Genomic DNA, 18,359 nt, shown 5'->3' on the forward strand with positions numbered 1-18,359 from the left:
CACTTACTCACTTACTTACTTGACTGAGTTACTACTTACACTTACTCACTTACTTATTCACTCACTCACTTACTTACTTGACTTACTTTCTTACTCACTCACTTGCCTACTTTCTTACTCACTTACTTACATACTTACTTACTTATTTACTCATTCACTTACTTACTTACTTACTCACTTACCTACATACTTGACTTAGATTCTTACTTACTCACTCACTTACTTATTTACTCACATACTTGCTTACGTACTTGACTTAGTTATTTACTTATTTACTCACTCACTTATATACTCACTCACTTACCAACTCACTTACTTACTCAGTTACTTACTTATTTACTCATTTAGTTACTGAGTCACTTACTTTCTTACTCAGTCACTTACTTACTTGCTCACTTACTCACTTACTTACTCACTCACTCACTTACTTACTTACTTACTTACTTACTTACTTACTTATTCACTTACTTGACTTATTTACTTACTTAATTACTTGTTTGACTTCTCAGATCAAAACCTTTTTTTCTGATGGGAGGCTTTGGATATGTCACAATTGTCCCCTGTTGCAATTGCCCCCAGTCTCCCCTAATCAGTTACCTTGTAGAGAGCCCATGAATGATGGAAAAAGAAATTGACATGTGCACCAGTTTTGGCCTTTTTTTTTCTTTAGAAACATGGTTTTACACAGGGAGAAATCCAGCAAAAACTTGGTAAGAGTCTCCTTCATCCCTCTAACGGTCTGTGTTTGTCATATTTCTCAACACACAGTGAAACAGTCCCATTGTTCTACTCATTATCTGCTTCCCATAAATTTATATATTTCATCATATGAAGCTCTGAGCAGCAGCAGCAGCAATAGTCATATGGTTTGAATATCTGGAGGCAGTGAACGCCTCAGAGGAGGCAGTGAACGCCTCTCTGAGCGGGACAGAGGGATCAAGTCCGGGCGGAGGCAGGACGGTGTGAGCGGACAGAGGAGGAGGAGGAGAGGAGGAGGACTCTGTTCAACACTCAGACTGGACAGACTGGACACACTGCGGGTAAGTTTCAGCTCAGATCGATGTCTTTATAAACCGTTTTTTATTAAAATAAGAAACACGATATTCCTTCTAAAGCGACTTGTGGTGTATCTGCGGTGCTGGTCAGTGACTTTAGGGATCTTAATGTACTTAAAACTTTTTTTTCCCCACCTTCACTTGATCTGTCAGTCTCTTCCTCCTGTAATATTTTAAATGGGAGGTAATGGCTGTTCTATGTAGCGTTTACGTGCCTTCATTTAACGCAACATGTTTTCTTGACTGTATCCTGTTTGTTTGAAGTTGAACAGTGTGAGGTGAAGCTCATCAAGTTAACCGGATAAACGCAGATCCGCAGCAAATACATTTCCATAGTCATCTTAATAGGCTACACGTATGATTCACTGATTAGCAGACAAACTTGAATTTTACATATTTAGTTAGTCAGTTTAAGAAGAAGCTAAGAAGTGTGATAACAACAAAAACAGGTGACATATTCAAACTCAGGACTTTAATTTGTACAAATATTTTGCCACTTTCTAATGTAACTTTATGAACGGTTTATAAGATAGAATTAATGGTGTCATTAATTATTAATAGATACTTTACTTAATTTAATAGAACAATTAATAAACTATGAAGTTAAGGACATCATGTGGGTTGCCAGGTTTTATGAAATCCTCCAGTGCGTGTAACTTGGTTTGTCTTTGTGACCAATTACCTTTTGGTATGTGTCTCATTTCTACATTAAAATGTCCAAAAACAGTAGACATATGTTATATATTTTGCTGAGTTGTCTACATATGTTATCCCAAATGTTCAAACTCGGAGAAATCTCTAATTTATTCAGAATAATGGTGTATTTCCTCCTATTTTTTTCTGCCTAGTTGCTATAACTTACATGAAAATGAGAGCGGAAGGAAGTCGGTGATTGTGACTAAACTGAATATCACTAAAACTTAATTATTACTTCATCCATGAGCATGATTTCAGTCTTAGTCACCAACCATGGTGGTTGTTTAACAATGATGTTACCAACTCCCATCACCATGATGGCAAAACTTACTTATTGTGTATTTAATAACTTATAAAGTTGGTAATAAATGGAGTTTGGTGGTCATTTGTCAAAGCAAGAGGATTTTCCACAACCTGACAACCCTAAAATTAGTCTTATCAATGGCTTAACTGATCTATAAAACAATTAGTTAATTACCTATTAACCATTAAAGCAACATTATACAAGAATCCGTATTCTTTGCAACTTGGCACCCCTACAATTTCATTGGGCAATTCAGTTTTATACGACTGTCGTAAACACAAATCGTCCCTTGACCTTGTCCAGCCTCTTGCCTGGTCATTGTCTTCTTAGCTTCTCAGTGTCCTCCCCGCTCAACCCAAGTTACATCGTACAAGAACAGGCATTCGAGTCACAGAGCGGGAATAAAAGAGGTGACATTTTCTCTTATAAGGTTCGTTTATCCCCCCTTTATGTATGAAAACAGATAAAATGTTTTTAAACAATGTAATCGTCACTAGCCACATACTTCCATGTGTTAATCAATACATCCACTAGAGGGCGCTGATCAGAGTAAAACGTTATTGAGTTCATTTATGAAGAATTGAGTGTTTTTATTTTCTTTACCAATTCTTTTGTGAACTTAGCTACTGTGTTGCGATGCATGTAGTTGCTTTGTACATGCTTGTGGGTTATGGCTGGGAATCCGGTGATATGGGCAGGGAAAAATCACAAAAGTTACCCCAAAGAAGAAGAGTCAAAAGTTTGGAGGAGGTCATAATAATAGACCTGTGTTTTCTGAAACTTAGATTACTTATAACAGCTATTATTAGAATTTCTTACTTTAAGTGAGCTGCAATCTGTTGTGTCATTAATCGAAGTGAGTGACCACACTCAGGATGGTTCTCTGAGGTAGATACCGTTTTGTCTGCTGCACAACACCTCTTGTGTTCTTGTGTTTCAGCCTCACAGTAACACATTTGTTGACAAACGTTTCCCTCGAGTGTTGCACCATGAAGTGGGTGACGACACCTCGGAGACCTCGGTCAGTCGTAGTCGTCATGCAGTTGGCTCAGCTTTGGCTGCACAATAGTTCGCTGTCATGAGCACACAGAAGGAGCTGTTTTCATTGCACAGCAATATCAGGCTCTTGTGTCTCAGTGTCCATTTATTGTGTCTTTTACGCTGGCTGAGTGCAGCTGTGTGAGGAGCTGCCTGGATGTCTGTCTTTGTGTCCCAGTGTGGCTCTGACCTTCTCCAGTGTTGTGTAAACACCAACCTCAGCTTGACCGACCTGATGCAGCATGCAGGGTCTTCATGTGGCATTTCTAACATACTGGTTTGTTTTTTCACTAGTTCACGATGGAGTCTCACCGGCTGATGCAGCAACACAGTCCCAGACCCACCCAGGACAGCCTGTTTGGAGTCAGGGTCCAGGTCCAGGGTATTAAAGGTCAACCCTTTGTGGTTCTGAACAGTTCCGGCCAGGAGAGCCATCGGGACATCTCAGTCATCACTCACCAGGCGGGGTACAATCCAGGCATGGTGAGGAGGACGGTGGATGAAAGACACTCTCCGTCTGCAGCCTCCTCCGTGTTTCATTATCAGAAACACCCGGAGATCCTGAGACCTTATGACCCTGAAAGTAATAACCTGAACCGAGTTGTTCCCTCACCAGCTTCAGCTGATCTACCCGCACAGATAAACCTTCCTCCTGCAACAACCCAGACTGTGTCCAAACCCAGGATCCCTCTGCCTGCTGAGGGCTCAGAGGGGGACCAGAGTGATGTGGCTCAGAGTAAGCTACCTCTCTCAGGTCGACAACTGCCCGCAAGGTCCCCAAACTCAGTGGAGACAGACTCCATCATGTCTGTGGGGAAGCTAATAAGCCAGTTCAACAACAGCCAGCGGAGGGGAAGAGGAGGCCCGAGGAACAGGCTGGACCCTGAGCAGTGTCGGAGGTCACGCAGCGTGGACAGCGGTCGAACTTCAGACTCCTCGTCCTCATCCTCTTCCTCAAGCAGAGCCTCGTCTCTGAAGGGCGTCAAGGGTGAGACCCCAGTTGGGATGTATCCTCCCGGGTCAGCCAGAGCTCGACTCCTCGGCGGAGAGGCCTCTTTGGCGAGCAAGAGGGAGGAGAACAGGTATAGCACGCTGAATAAAGAACTTAACGGAAAAGAGACAAGGTCTCCACATGCTGTGAAGCTGCTTCACAGAGCAGAAAAACCCTCGATCTCCAGTAGCGACCAGACTGACGACTCTGATGAAAGAGATCAGCAGGTAAAGAGATTTACACCGGGGCACAGTTTTAATTTAAAAAGGTCGTATTTATCTGCTGTATATTCTCTGACCAGGTCACTCCTGATCTTCTGAAAGGACAGCAAGAGCTCTCAGTAGACCCACCTGAAGACACAGCAAAACAGATACTGTTCACTTACCTCAAGGACGGGTAAGTGCCCCTCCGCACTGAGCACTTTTAGTCAAAAGGGATAGTTTGATGTTTTTGGTTTTCTTGCTGATAATTGGCTGAGAAGACTGATACCACTTTCATGTCTGTACCTAAAATATGATTCTTAAGCTGATTAATTTCTATAGACAGATATCTGTCTATGACGCCAAGAGACAAGATTTTAGCATCAGAAAGATTTTGATTTTTGTTTGTAGTCTGGTTGTAGTCCACTTGTAGTCTTCCCTTGTTTCTAGTTTTTATGCTAAACTAAACTAAGCTAAACAATCTACTAGCTGTAGCTTCATATTTGGCAGACAGACATGAGAGTGGCATCTATTTTCTCTGCTCTTGGCACGCAACAAAGCAAATAGGCATATTTCCCACAGTGTTAAACGATTTCTTGAAAACAGCTTAATGAATTAATTTGCACTTCTCTTACGTTTCCTAACCTTTTGGTGATTCACTTGTGCTTGTGATCATGTAGTGTTAGTGTTAGTGTACACAGTCAGATAAGGGGGTGCTGCTCCAGCTGTGTGAGCTCATGCAACAGTCAGGAATGCAGAGCATGTACTTGTTTCCACTGATAAAATAACTTCTTCACACGGAAAGACTTTATGATCCATCAGTGCTTTCTTATAAAATATGTGCTGATGTAGGGTTGTTATTTTTAAAAATAGCTGCATACCTACATGTGAGGCAGGTTGAGTGAAAAGAGTTACATGTTTTCCCTCCTCACCACAAATTGCACAGCCGTGTCTTTGTTTGATTTAATTGTATCATTACACGCTGCCAGTACTGTTATTGTGTTTATGAATTATTCCTCTTGCTTCTCAGGACGACCGATGACGACTCCACCACTCAGAGGAAAGTCACCCTGCTGCTTGAAAGGATCAACAAGGTCAAGTGGAATACTGCTGAAAATATGGAGGAGGAGGAGGAGGAGGAGGAGGAGGAGGAGGAGGAGGAGGAGGAGGAGAAAGTGTGTGTTGGGATGAGATGTTTGCAGGTGTTGATCACTGCTAAACATGATTTAATATCACTGTCTGGAACTAATGATGTCTCCTTACTCCCATATGTAGGATTGTGCAGCAGAGGTGAAGCTTCTGCAGGAGAAACAGGCAGTGCTGGAGAAAGAAGTGTTCGATTTAAAGCAACAACTGGAAACTGAGATGAAGGTGTTGTACATTCACATCCTGCTGCTGATTCACCTCTAAAACACTCACTTCCTGTTCCTGTGACTGATGATGTTCCTTTCTGGTGTGTGTTGTTGCGCAGAATGAAAAGACCCTCGCCAAGGCTTGTGAAAAGGCCCGAACAGAGAAGAAGAAACTTCAGGAAGAGTTGGCCAAAAGTCAGGAAGAGCTCTGCAAACTCAGAGACAGACTGGCAGACGTCGAGGCACAACTTGAGTCTACGAAACAGGAGTGAGAGTCTGAAGTCCTCGTCATTCAGCAAAGTTCAGAATGAAAACTGTGTCAGAAAACAACGTCAGATTGATGGTTAGAAGTCAGGGGTTCCCAAACTTTTTCATGTCAGAGACCTCCACCATAGATGCACATTTGACCACAGACCCCCGTTTGAGAAGATTTTGTTTTAAGGAATCTCCTCTGAGTTTTTTTAAATTTTAGGTTTAAAGATAGTCATAGTCAATCAATGATCAAAACAGGATTGCTATAATTACAATCAACAAAACAACCAACCCATTCCTTCCTTTGCTGTTCCAACTTGCCAAAAAGTTAAAATAGTATTCCTCTATATGCTGGCAACCCCCTGCAAACCTCTCAACAAAGCCAGGCCAGCTGTTTTCCCCTGTGTCCAGCCTTTATGCTAAGCTAAGCTAACTGGCTGCTGGCTGTAGCTTTGTATAGAGTTCAGCAGGGGTAATGCATTCTTGTAGGCCAACTGGAAGTTAGCATCGCTCTGGTTCCCTCTACAAAAGGCCAATTCTATTATGCAGAAAATAAACTCTAAGTAAACAAAAATGTATGATACTGACATGTTTTTTTTCTGCAAGATAATGAACACCTTATAATTTATTTTAGCATAAATGCAACAACCTCTGTAGGGTAATTTAGCTACTTATTAGCGAAATTCATGAGTGGGGTATTTACAGACATGTTTTGTGAATTTTTAATTTTGCTTTTGACAAAACAAACATTTCTGAAGCTTGTGTTAACCACAGACCTTATCTCAGGCATCTAACCAATCAAAATTCAGCCCAATTCAAAACTTCAAGATGCAGGAACCAGAGGTGCTAAAATACCAAGTCATTTCCTGGTTTGAGGACTGATTTCTGCAGCATTCCATTTATCATATCATATCGTATCGTTGGATGCGAGGGTGGTGCCGATCTTGCTCACCTCTCAGCAAGAAAGCGAATAAGCATACTCCCCAAAATGTTTAACTTTTTCCTTTAAATGATTCCCATAGGTGTAAAAACAAAGTATATCAAATCCAGTTAGACGTTTTCAGTGGACAGCACAAGTAAACAGGAAACACATGCTCATGCTTCAGTTCACTGCTATGTTACACTTTCTTTAACTGAGCTTCTGCACACACTCTGAGGTCAGTCAAGTGAACTGTGATGTATGATCTGATGAAAGTCATTTGACCGAACACAGAGTCAAATACCATTTGGATTAAGCGCGCAGATATCCTTATTTGTTATCTAGTCCTTTCAAGCACCTTTGGTAAACTTAAAGCGGGGTCAGCAGGCTTTGTTCCTTCATATAAAATATGGAGCTGAAGTATATCTGTCTGTCCTGCATATTTTTGTATGTTGTCAGGCTGATTCAGATGAAGGTAGAGAGAGGGAGATCTAAGACGGAGATGAAAGACCTTCAGCAGCAGCTCTCTGAGATGCACGACGAGCTGGACCAAGCCAAGAAGGCCGAGGTGATAAATACAGAGAAAGAAGTCCTTCTGAAGGTAAATGAAACCACATGAACAGGAGACACCTCGCTAATCAACAGCAGCTGTGAAGCTCCCCGGCTGGACTCCAGGTAGTGATGTTGTATTGTGTTGGATGTCTGTCAGGATATGGTGCAGCTGCGTATGGACTTTCAGGAGATGCTACAGGTGAAGGAGGAGCAGGAGGAGGTGCTGCACCGCAGGGAGAGGGAGCTCAGTGCCCTGAAGGGGGCGCTCAAAGAGGAAGTGGAGACTCACGATAGCTACATGTCCGCTCTGAAGGAGGAATATGAAAAAGAGCTGGAAAAGCTGCTCAGGGATTTAGAGCTGGTGAAAGAGGTAACAGTGAAAACACACAGCTAAAACATGGTTTGTTTTGTCTCCGGTGTTCATAATTGATGACTCCGCCCTGTCGTCCAGAACAATGACCTGCTGGGTCAGCAGAGGGTTGAAGCAGAGAAGGACAGAGGTACGGCCAAGGAGCAGCTGAGGGATCTGAGCCAGGAGAGAGATCAGCTGAGAGCGAAGGTGCAGGAGCAGAACAACAAGGTGGATCAGCTGAGTCAGGCCGTCCAGGAGTGTAAAACCACAGAGAGGCTGCTGGAGCAGAGAGCGAAGCAGCTGGAGGTGAGAAACTTCATGGAAACATCAGCAAAATGTCTGATTTTAATTAGTTTGTTTCCTGATGCTTTTATCAGGGATGAGCGAGTACACTGTGATCTGTATATGTATCTGTTCAACCAACTAGATTATCTGTATCTGTGTCCGTATGTGTGTGGGTCTTAAACTGGAAGTGGGTCTGACAGAAGTTTTAACAACATTTAAGCCTGAAATTGATATGGGCTGATCCAGCCTCACGATAACAGATAATCGGAGATCTTGACGCCTACCGATCGTCTGGGAATTTCTAAATGCAGAGTAGTGCTCTTCCTCCATTCTCTTCAGTAGTAAGCACATGACTTCTGCATGTCACCACTCCAATATAAAGGTTTACCCTATAGACTTTAGATTTGTTCCGCAACAGATGTTTTTTTTTTTAACTTTGTAATTGTTTCAACTGTTTTTTAAGAACAACAGCTGGGAGACTTGTGAGTCTGTGGTTGATCAAAACTTTCTGTGTTTTTTTTTTGTTACAAAACTGCAGCACATTTGAGCTTCAGATCATTTTTTGATCACCAGATTTAGAAAACTATTATAGAACATTTTTTATAAAGTTGAATGTATACCCAGAGGAAAATGTTGTTTCTCACAATCATCTTTTCTTTGTCTCATGAGAAATAAATGAAGTTCTTATTCTGAGCTCACTGAAGCCTCATCTGTTTCTCCTAAACCCCCCCACCCTTAGGAGAAAAAAGGAGCAAAACAAAGAAAAGCAGGAGATTGCAGGTGTCCCGGAGGTTTCTCCTTGACGACAGTATGAAGCAAAAAGACTTAAATTTGACCACTGAGATGAATTTAAGATCTGATTTAAGACAACCAAGTTTTCTTTTAGATCTCAGTGTTGTCTCAAGAGTTGATCATTCAAGACAAAATTAAGATCAGTGCAGTGAGACCAAAGTTTCATATTGGTCTTAACTTGAGCTCAATTATGTCTTAGAGACACGGGCTAGACAAATACAAGCTCTTATTTTGTACTTTTACTTTCCTCGGTGAATTGATGAACACAACATATGCTACATGCTACACAGTGAGGATTTTCCTTCATCACGTGTGCAGATACTTGTTTCAGCCAAGTACTCATTCAACTCTAGTTTTTATAAACAGTTATCATACTGATGTGATGTATTCAGCTTTTTTCTGTATTTTCTCTGTTTTGTCCCAGAGGGAAAAGCAGCAGGTTGAGGAAGCCCTGAAAGATGTGAGGAGGAAGGAGGAGGAGATGTGTCAGTCTAACCAGTCGCTGCTCACTCGCTTAGAGGACGTGCAGGTAAACTAAAACAAAACACCCATACAATAGGCATAAAGCACACAGGTACCGTCACACAAAGCAACAAAAAGAAAGTCCAAAGCAATACAAAAATGCCACTTAGTGATATTGGCAAAACGGGAGGCTGCCTCTTTCACCAGGAAGCTCAACGGTATGAAATAAAAACGAAATACGCACATACAGGTGGGGGACTGTATGTATTATAAGGCAGGTTTGCACAGGATAAAGAGACAACAGAGCTCATAAGTTGTACAGCTCTCATCAAGCAATGCCAAAAACAGCTTCCACACCTTCTGCAAATAGTTTTGTGAATTCCATTTGCTGAAACAAAACGGTTCCATCCTAAGCTTTTGAGGGAAGGGCCGTTGATCTGTCAGAGATATCAAGCGTTGCTAAATTACCATCCGGCTGGACGTTTATTTCATATTCAGGGGCCGTACGGTTGGATTGTGCTTGGATTTTGGATAGAGTGCTTTCATAATAATGGAATTCTATCGTGAAACATAATTTTGGTTGCTTAGAGCACAATATAATCTGATTTTATGTGACGAAGAAACGACACAGGGCCCCTGCTCCCCTGCATTTATGATCATCTTAAACTGAGTATCTTTAAATTTGGGGATGGACAATTTTTATTATTTTCTGACATTTCAAAACTTGAAAATGCAAAATGCTTAAATTTGACTTTGGAACAAGTGTAGGAACCCAGCATATTGTAACCAATGAAATATGTCACCTGATGCAAGGTTACTGTTTAAGATGCTTCCCACTTGCAGCGTCTTTGGTTACATGCCATCCCCTCTGTCTTTACTGCGAGCTGTCAAATAAAGTCAAAAATACCATCAAAATCCTCAGAAAAGAGAAACAGCTTGAATCATATCAAGCTCATGACATGAGACGCTTTTTTCAGTCCTAATGGAAGCTGTTTCCTCTGCTTTTTCTGCAGTGCAAGTTGACCAAGTTAAATCACGAGCACAGGGACTTGAAGGAGAAGCTGAAGGAGGAGAGGAGACAAACAGAGGAGCTGTGGAAGACAAAAACAGAGCTGGAGGATGAGAGGAGGCTGCAGGACAGGACAGTCGAGCAACTGCAGAGGAAGGTGAGGGCTGGACCTGGATTTATTAGGCCCTGTGGGAAGATTCAGCATTTTTTTGTAACCAATTGAGACCCGCAAATGTGTTTTCTTAACCCCGCAGTCACATGAGATCAGCAGAAACAGCTGACATTTCTTATGCTTGGATTAGATGCATTATTGTTTCCTCACACGTAAAGAGGTCCACTCATCCCACTGTTTATCTCAGATGAATAGCATCATGGAGGAGTGCGAGGCGTCCACAGATGTACTTCAGAACCAGGTCGACGAGGCCAGAGAGAGGAGTCAGAGGGAGTTGGACGAACTGCGGAGACAGCTGCAGGAAAAGGGAGCGGAGCTGGAGAAATCCCGACAGGCGGCCAAAAAGCTGCAGGAAGAGGTGTGGTGCTCATTGTCTGATTCATCAGTATGTGACTTCAACTGTCTTAGTCACCAAAAAAGTAACAAAAAGTTGACCAAAAAAAGTCAGTTTAGGATGGAAAGGAGCTGTGTCCCCTTGTTTCAGTGTTTTACTTCTGATTAGGTGTTAAAAATGTTTGTGTGAGATAAAACATAAACATAACAGAGTCTCAGTTGTGTTACCAGACTGGATTATTTCTGCACTATTTGTTTAATAATGTCTGACCCACTGACCGTTGTCCAATAACAGACGTCGCCTGTTACCTTATCTGACAGCGTGTGTTTGTTCTGTGTCTGTTCTGCGTCCAGCTGCTTCCTCTGGAGGAGGATCTGCGCCGGTGTCGCAGGGAGCAGCAGGAGGCCCAGCAGAGGGGCCGGCAGCTGGAGCAGAAGGTGGAGGAGCTGGAGGAGAGGAACGCAGCCACGGTGGGAGACAGAGACCGGCAGGTCAAACTCATGGAGGTAAATGTCTCGGCAGCCTTAAAGACAAGATTAAAAAATATTTAAAATTTTCTGGATTCTTATATAAAAATCCAGTCGTGTTTTCTTCTTGTCTAAAAATATGTCATGTGTTTACACAAGCTTGAACCAACCAGTTTCAACTTTTAGCAGCACAGAGCAAAGTGTGTCACCCCCAATTTTAAATCAAAATCCTCTCAACATTTTCCCAACTTCCTATCCTGTTTCACGTGGAAATACGTCACGATGAGGAAGCTAGAGACTCCTAAAATGCCTTTCCGAAGAAAGAAAGAAAGAAAGAAAAACACTTTGTTGTCCAATATTTGCGTGCATATGGCAGAAATTTGTCTTTACTTATATATGCAGAAAAAACAGTACATTAAAAACACAACATACAAGTTATAACTGATACAGCTGAAGCCGAAATATCCTGATTTTAGTGTGGGCCAAACTCCAAAAACACTGGATCCTAAATTTCCCATAATACAACTCCATAGTGTCTTTCATTAGACCTTCTCTGAAAAAGTAATATGCATAAAATCTGAGCGTAGGAAGTTTACTGTTTTTATGCAATCACAACAGTGAAGATATATAACAACACTGCTGCAGGGTCGGTGGTTTAAGCACAACACAAAATGAACCGCTGCCATGAATCTTTGCATCACAATGTCACGTTACAGTGTGAGAACTGGCAACCTTAAAATCAATTTAAAAAAAAAACAAAAAGAAAGAATTAAGAAACAAGTTATAACAACTCCTCTAAAGGCAGGCTAATTACTGTAAAAGCAAAACACAATTCAGAAAGACGAGGCAAACAGCACAACAACGACGCGAGCAAGGTCAACAACAACAAACAAATACAAACTATGACAGATATGAGAAAGAGAAAAAACATAGGAAGCACTTCATTAAGTTAGACATAAGCGAAGATGCTGAAGAGCAACAGGAAACAGAAAACAGTGAAACGAGGTAAATAAAACATTTATATCCTAAGGAATCTGTTCCTTTCAGTTCTTTCATTTTGCATTTAACAGGACTGATTATTTCAAGTTACTCTGCAACATATTTCACATTTCCACTTTGGAGACTTTTACCAACTGTTTTCACAGGCTGACCATGACTAGTGAACTGATCTTCATGTGAAGATCCCATCAGAAGATAAACATGCATCCAAATTATAGTTTATACTTTATCTCAGTGCAGACTAGAAAATAAATGATGTTTGCATCAACATGAATATGAGTGAATTGTTGCTTATGGTTGAAAAGAGAAATACGCACACAATGCTAACTCATTGCAAACTTTTTTATTTCACATGGACATTATTGATTATTCCTCAGGTCAGACTGTCTGTTTATGCAAATTATAGTTACTTAAGAATTTCTGATGTGCCTCCAGTAAACAGAAGCAAACCTTTGTCCCTGATCTCACAGTAGATCTCATCCTTTAGTCACAGTTAAAACATGAAAATCTTCCCACAGTGACGTTACATGGTGTTTAGATGACAACAGCAGTGTTCCCTGACATAATACCATCCTGTGTATGTGTTTACTAAAAAGCTACAACTGGAAACTGATGATCATGAGGAGCTTTCATTAAGAAAGTGAACTCACACAGTCGAACGTGCTTCAGTTCATCACATGTTTAGAAGTGTTTATCTGTTCAGGTGCCAGTATTTGCACTCGCTTGTTCCTGTGAAGTATAAGGGTGCTGAAAAGAGCCGTGGCAATAACATCTCACAGCTCAGCACTGTTTGTCCTGCTGATGACAAAACATTACACTGTGATACCAGCGCGCACACTGTTGACACTGCGTATCGACCGAGGAAGCTCGTGTTTACTGTACAAAGTTATCAGACCTGTCTGGGTGTTCACGGGAATCTTCTTTCACTCTTCTCGTCCTGCTGTCAAACACTGACGTCCAATCAGCAAGGCATTTTTTTAGGGAGCTTAGGTTCAAATTAGTTCTTGGTTGAGCTTTAAATATGAATATTTTACCTCGCAGAATAATTGTATTTATTATCTCAGGTTTCATTGAGAACCCCCAAAATAATGTTTAAAGGTGTAAATTTAAAATTAATTTACACCAGTGAACAATCTTTAATTATCACAGTTTTCTACAGTTTTCTTCATGTATATTAGCCTTTTTAAAAATCTGCCTCAGGGGACAGACTCATCTTGTACTAAACACGACACAGTAATGCAATATATATTAACTTGCAGATGTTTTGACACATATTTCATGTGTTTCTCTCCTCTCAGGGACGTATCAGTCAACTAGAAGAAGATCTTAATGATGAGCGCTGCAGCGGCGACCGCCTGATGGAGCGAATAGACAAAACCAAAGTGCAGGCAGGTTTCCTCCTTCACTGTCTTTGCTTTTCTTCTGCACAAAGGCCAGATCACATCAACAAGGATTCATTTGTAAATCCCTTAAGTCATGATTTAATTGTATATTATTTTGATGACTCTTTAATAACTCTTTAAACCTCAGTTTAGTTTTTACTCTAAACCAAGGTTAAATTTAGTTCTGCGTGGTCCAGTATTAACTTTTTAGGTAGCTAGCAAACATATCTTTTTAGCTACCCAGAAATTAATGTAATGTTTTATGAACTTTTTAGCCAGCTAGCAAACAATATGTAAAATTTTGTTAACTTTTTAGGTAGCTAGCAAACATATTTTTTTTTTAGCTAGACAGAAATTTATGTAATGTTTTATAAACTTTTAGCTATCTAGCAAGCAGTGCTGAGGAATACAGATCAGCCAAAATGGTTTATACTTGAATTAATTTTTTTTCTTAAAAGGTCTTATTTAGCTAAACTTTGATTAAACGCTAGTTTCAGTTTACATCACTAAACTTGGAACTTAATCTGAGATTAGTTTTGAATTACGCATCTGAATTTACCCATTTTAAACCTAGTTTTTCTACAGTCTGATGAGAACAAATCTTATATTAAATGAATCTGTGTCGGTGTAACCCAGTCAAAGACTGTTTGTGTTTGCTAACTCTGTTAAATTTCCCCAGCTGTGAAGGGACAGAATTATGCCTCGTCATAAGTTTACACACCCAGCCGTACTTCTGTTTTCATCATAAACAAATTCAGGGCTGAGTTCTCACATTTCCCCTCAGACACTGACAGCTGCTGATTGGTGATTCCAGCCTGGTCGTGAAACAAGTTTCTGTTTCTTAACGTTCACTTTGCTCTGAAATATGACTGAACCCTGCTGACTTCACACATGTTACTTCATCTCTGAAGTCGTCATGAGAGCCTCACATCCTCAGTGTGCGACTGTAAAGTAGGCCACCATTCATGGGAGCAAAGCGGTGCAGACTAATTGACACAAAACACTGTTTTGGGTGCAGTGCAAAGACAAAAAACAGCTAACTATTGTGAGCAGCTATTCACACTCCCTTCACTGGGCCTCTGGATGTTATTAGAGGGGAGAGAGCCTTTAGATCTGATGTGGCTGCTCAGGCCAGACAGCATTTCCTCTGGTTTTAGGAAAATTAAGCTGAAAACTTCTTATTTAACTTGAGAGTGCTTGTCAACAGGTGGTGCCCCATTTTAATAAGGTACAGCTGTTTTTTTCAGTCAATATGGAAGGTAGTGTATATAAAGTGCAAACCCACATTTAGCTCTGTGGTTAGAAACTGGTATTAAGAATTAATTAGTGGTTCAGCGGCCATATGTGTTAAGCTGGTTAACTTCATAAACATTTATGATATATTATGCCTGATGGTGAAAGAAATATTACCAAATATTACCAACACAACAGCGTAAAGATGCTTAATTTCAAGTAAAAGTCCTGCATGAAGCACAAGTACAGAAATATTAGCAAGAAAATGTACATAAATTAGAAAAAATAAAAATATTTATTATATAAGTCGTTATTAGATGGTTAATATTGATGTATCAGTGTGTAAGCAACATTTTAATGTTGCAGCTGGTCGAGGTTTAGGTAGTTTTGGGTGGTTCTGCTTTATAGACATATTTGGGGATACAGGTTTAATCTTGTCTGAATGAAAAATCTTAATCTGTACAGTAGCTAGTAACTCCAGCAGTAATATAAATGTGATGGAGTAAAAAGTATATTTCCCCCTGAAATGTAATGCAGTAGAAGTATTAGTAGCATGAAAAAGAAATACTCAGATAAAGCACAATTATGTCAAAGTAGACTTCAGTGCAGTAGTTGAGTAAATGTATTTAGTTACTTTCCACCACTGCTGAATGCTTTAACCGTGTTTCTGTTGTTTGACAGATGGATCAGATGAGGAACGAGCTAATGCAGGAGAGAGCAGTCAGGCAGGACCTGGAGTGTGACAAGACGAGCCTGGAGAGACAGGTACTGACCCCCCGGAGACGACAGACCAGACTTAAAGCTTTTCAACAGTGCAGATAATCCAGCATCATTACTCTCTGCTGACAACTAAATGTTAGATGCTGTTCTGTGGTGTAAAAGGTTCCCTGTGGCGTTTGGTTGTAAACAATCACAGTTGTGTGTATCTTTAACCTCTAACAAACATGTTGAATCTGTTTCCCTCCCAATAAAATATCTGCATAGCTGATTTCTTTGAAACTTGTGAAACCAACCTGCATTGTTTACATGCATGATTGCTTGCGAGCAGTTGTCGCTGAACTCCTTGTCGTGTCACGAGAACAAACAAAACCTGGACCTGTTCATAAAAACATTGCACCATAGCAGTACTACTTGTCAAAAACTCTTCCAGAGCACCTTTAAATTTTGCCAAACTCATGACGGTTTATTTAAGATATTTATGACAGACTTGCTTCAGTAAATCAGTCCTTACATTCTGCTCTGTCAGGTGATAAAGGTTACTTACCCTCAAAAACAGAAACAGACTGCAGGCTATTATCAGAGCGCACACCAACATTGTATGGCCTTGAATGACCTTGTGCACCAGGTTAGACGGTTCTGGCTCATCCTAGCCATCCCCTGTCCAAGGAATTCAAGAGGCTGCCATCTGACCACGGATACATTCTGCCAAGATGCAGGACTTAAAACCTCATTTGTCCCTGCTGCTGTTTGGCTTTTAAACACCTCAGTGTGATTTTACAACACAGTATATTTATTGTTTATATTGTATTTACTGTGCACTGTGATTGTACCACAAATTATGCCTCAGGGATAAAAAGATATCACCGATCCTTGACTGTTTCTTTTGTCAGAATAAAGACCTGAAGAGCAGAGTGACTCACCTGGAAGGATCACAGAGGACAAACCAGGACTCACTCGTCTCCAAACTTAACAGCCGCATCCAGGAACTCGAGGAAAGGTTGCAAGGAGAAGAGAGGTTAGCACATGCACGTTAAATAATGACATTATAGCGCATAAATGTATACAGTGTGTGTATTTACCAGTGCAGGAAGACACTTTGGATAATGGCTCCATCAGAGACTTGGCGGTAGCTGTCGAGCGGTGAACCCACTCATATCACTTTCCCTGTGGTTGTAAGAGTGAGAGTGTCTCTGGTCTGAAGGTGTTGAGTTACAGGAAGCTGCAGCAGCGATGTGATCTCTTGGTGCTTTCTCCCTCAGAGACAACAACAACCTGCAACAAGCGAACCGCAGGCTGGAGCGCAAAGTGAAGGAGATGAAGATGCAGTCGGACGAGGAGCACGTCAACCTGCAGACCGAGAGGGACCAGGTTAGACAACCACTAAGAGATTAAAAAAAAAAAAAAAAAAGTTATCAAGTAGTCAGGAGCAGCAGATTTGACTCGTGACTCAATATCTCACTTATGTGAACTCTGCAGCTGACTCAGAGGCTGAAGACGGCGAAGAGGCAGATGGATGAGGCGGAGGAGGAGATCGAGCGTCTGGAACACGCTAAAAAGAAGCTGCAGAGAGAACTGGACGAGCAGATCGAGGCCAACGAGCAGCTTCACGGCCAACTGAGCGCACTGAGGAACGAGATGAGGTGACCGCTCACCCTGTGCCACTGTGTTTCACGTCAAACCAAATGTCGTTCTTTAACTCTAGTAAATTTATCTTTTGAATTTACAGGCGTAAGAAGAAATCCCCTCCTCTAATCAGGGTTGTGGAGGGCGATTTGAACGACGGGGACGACTTTGGATCTGATTGACTGACTGATGTGGGATTAAAAAAAAAGACAAAATGCTGTCCAACAGTCATTTCTGGACTTAATGAAGGAGCGTTGGACTTGACTGTGAAGGAACCTTGATCTCATAATTCAACATAATTCCATTAACAGCTCAGGTGTGATGTTTGTGTTTCCAGTCGTGAGGAGAATGGCACCTTGCCAAGGCTGACCTCTGCTGGCAACATGTAAAACTACAGCATGTGACACGGAGGCTGTTCAGACCTGGTATAAACATGTGTCCTGGGTGATCTGATCACATGTGGACAGCTCTGAATACGTGAGTTCACCCCTGGTATTGCAGTGCAACTTGAGTGATCAGATGTCACTTTCCCGTTTAAAACAAGGGCTGTTTTGATGATTCATTATGAAGTTTTGACTATTCACTACACTAGTTCCTTTTTTTTCAGTTGAGCGGCACGCTAAACCAGTCATCACTTTTGCACTGAAAAGAGATTTAAACAACGATTATGGTCCTTGGTGAAAAGAATAGGTTTTAAAAGTGAACAATTTCAAGATGTTGATTGAACGCTCACATTTAGACCACATTTCTTTCATCACAAGAACTTTTCTCTACGACGTCCCAGAAGCTTCTTGTTGGTAACACACAGCCTGTATTGTATTGACATTTTATATGAAACTTCACATGGATTGAAATAACAACTTAGACCATATTTTTCCATCCCGTGAAGTATGACTTTCACATTCATCAATATTGTCTTTCTTTCAATCTTCAACTGATCAAATGATCAAAATGACTGAACAGATTTACCTTTTGTGACACGTTGATGTTTTAAACGTGTTTTAGCTGGTTGAAAAGAGGGTGAAAAGAGGTGGCAGATCAATATCAACCAGCTTTAAACTAGAAATCGGCATTGAAACTGCGGTTGGTGCTCAGTGGGTTCATGAGTCTCATGTTTTACCTGCGCTGTCAGCAGCTTGACAAAAACTCAGATCTCAGATGCGTCCTTGA

The 18,359-nt window shown here is 41.0% G+C and overlaps 1 protein-coding gene across 1 annotated transcript; it reads left to right on the forward strand.

The window, feature by feature from the left end:
- Window positions 1–931: 931 nt before the first annotated feature.
- LOC146316928 (cingulin-like protein 1) lies at window positions 932–18,350 on the forward strand. Its single transcript, XM_084734657.1, has 19 exons — window positions 932–1,040; window positions 3,388–4,311; window positions 4,386–4,480; window positions 5,315–5,378; window positions 5,560–5,655; window positions 5,756–5,904; window positions 7,267–7,408; window positions 7,517–7,729; window positions 7,811–8,017; window positions 9,213–9,317; window positions 10,264–10,416; window positions 10,619–10,789; window positions 11,119–11,271; window positions 13,530–13,619; window positions 15,528–15,611; window positions 16,457–16,581; window positions 16,826–16,934; window positions 17,043–17,206; window positions 17,293–18,350. The coding sequence occupies exons 2-19, from the start codon at window positions 3,394–3,396 to the stop codon at window positions 17,369–17,371; spliced, it is 3,117 nt and encodes a 1,038-aa protein (XP_084590783.1). The 5' UTR covers window positions 932–1,040; window positions 3,388–3,393; the 3' UTR covers window positions 17,372–18,350.
- The last annotated feature ends 9 nt before the right edge of the window (window positions 18,351–18,359 follow it).

Source organism: Lutjanus erythropterus, chromosome 13 (assembly GCF_056507025.1).
Source record: "Lutjanus erythropterus isolate fLutEry1 chromosome 13, fLutEry1.hap2, whole genome shotgun sequence".
Taxonomy (NCBI): domain Eukaryota; kingdom Metazoa; phylum Chordata; class Actinopteri; order Lutjaniformes; family Lutjanidae; genus Lutjanus; species Lutjanus erythropterus.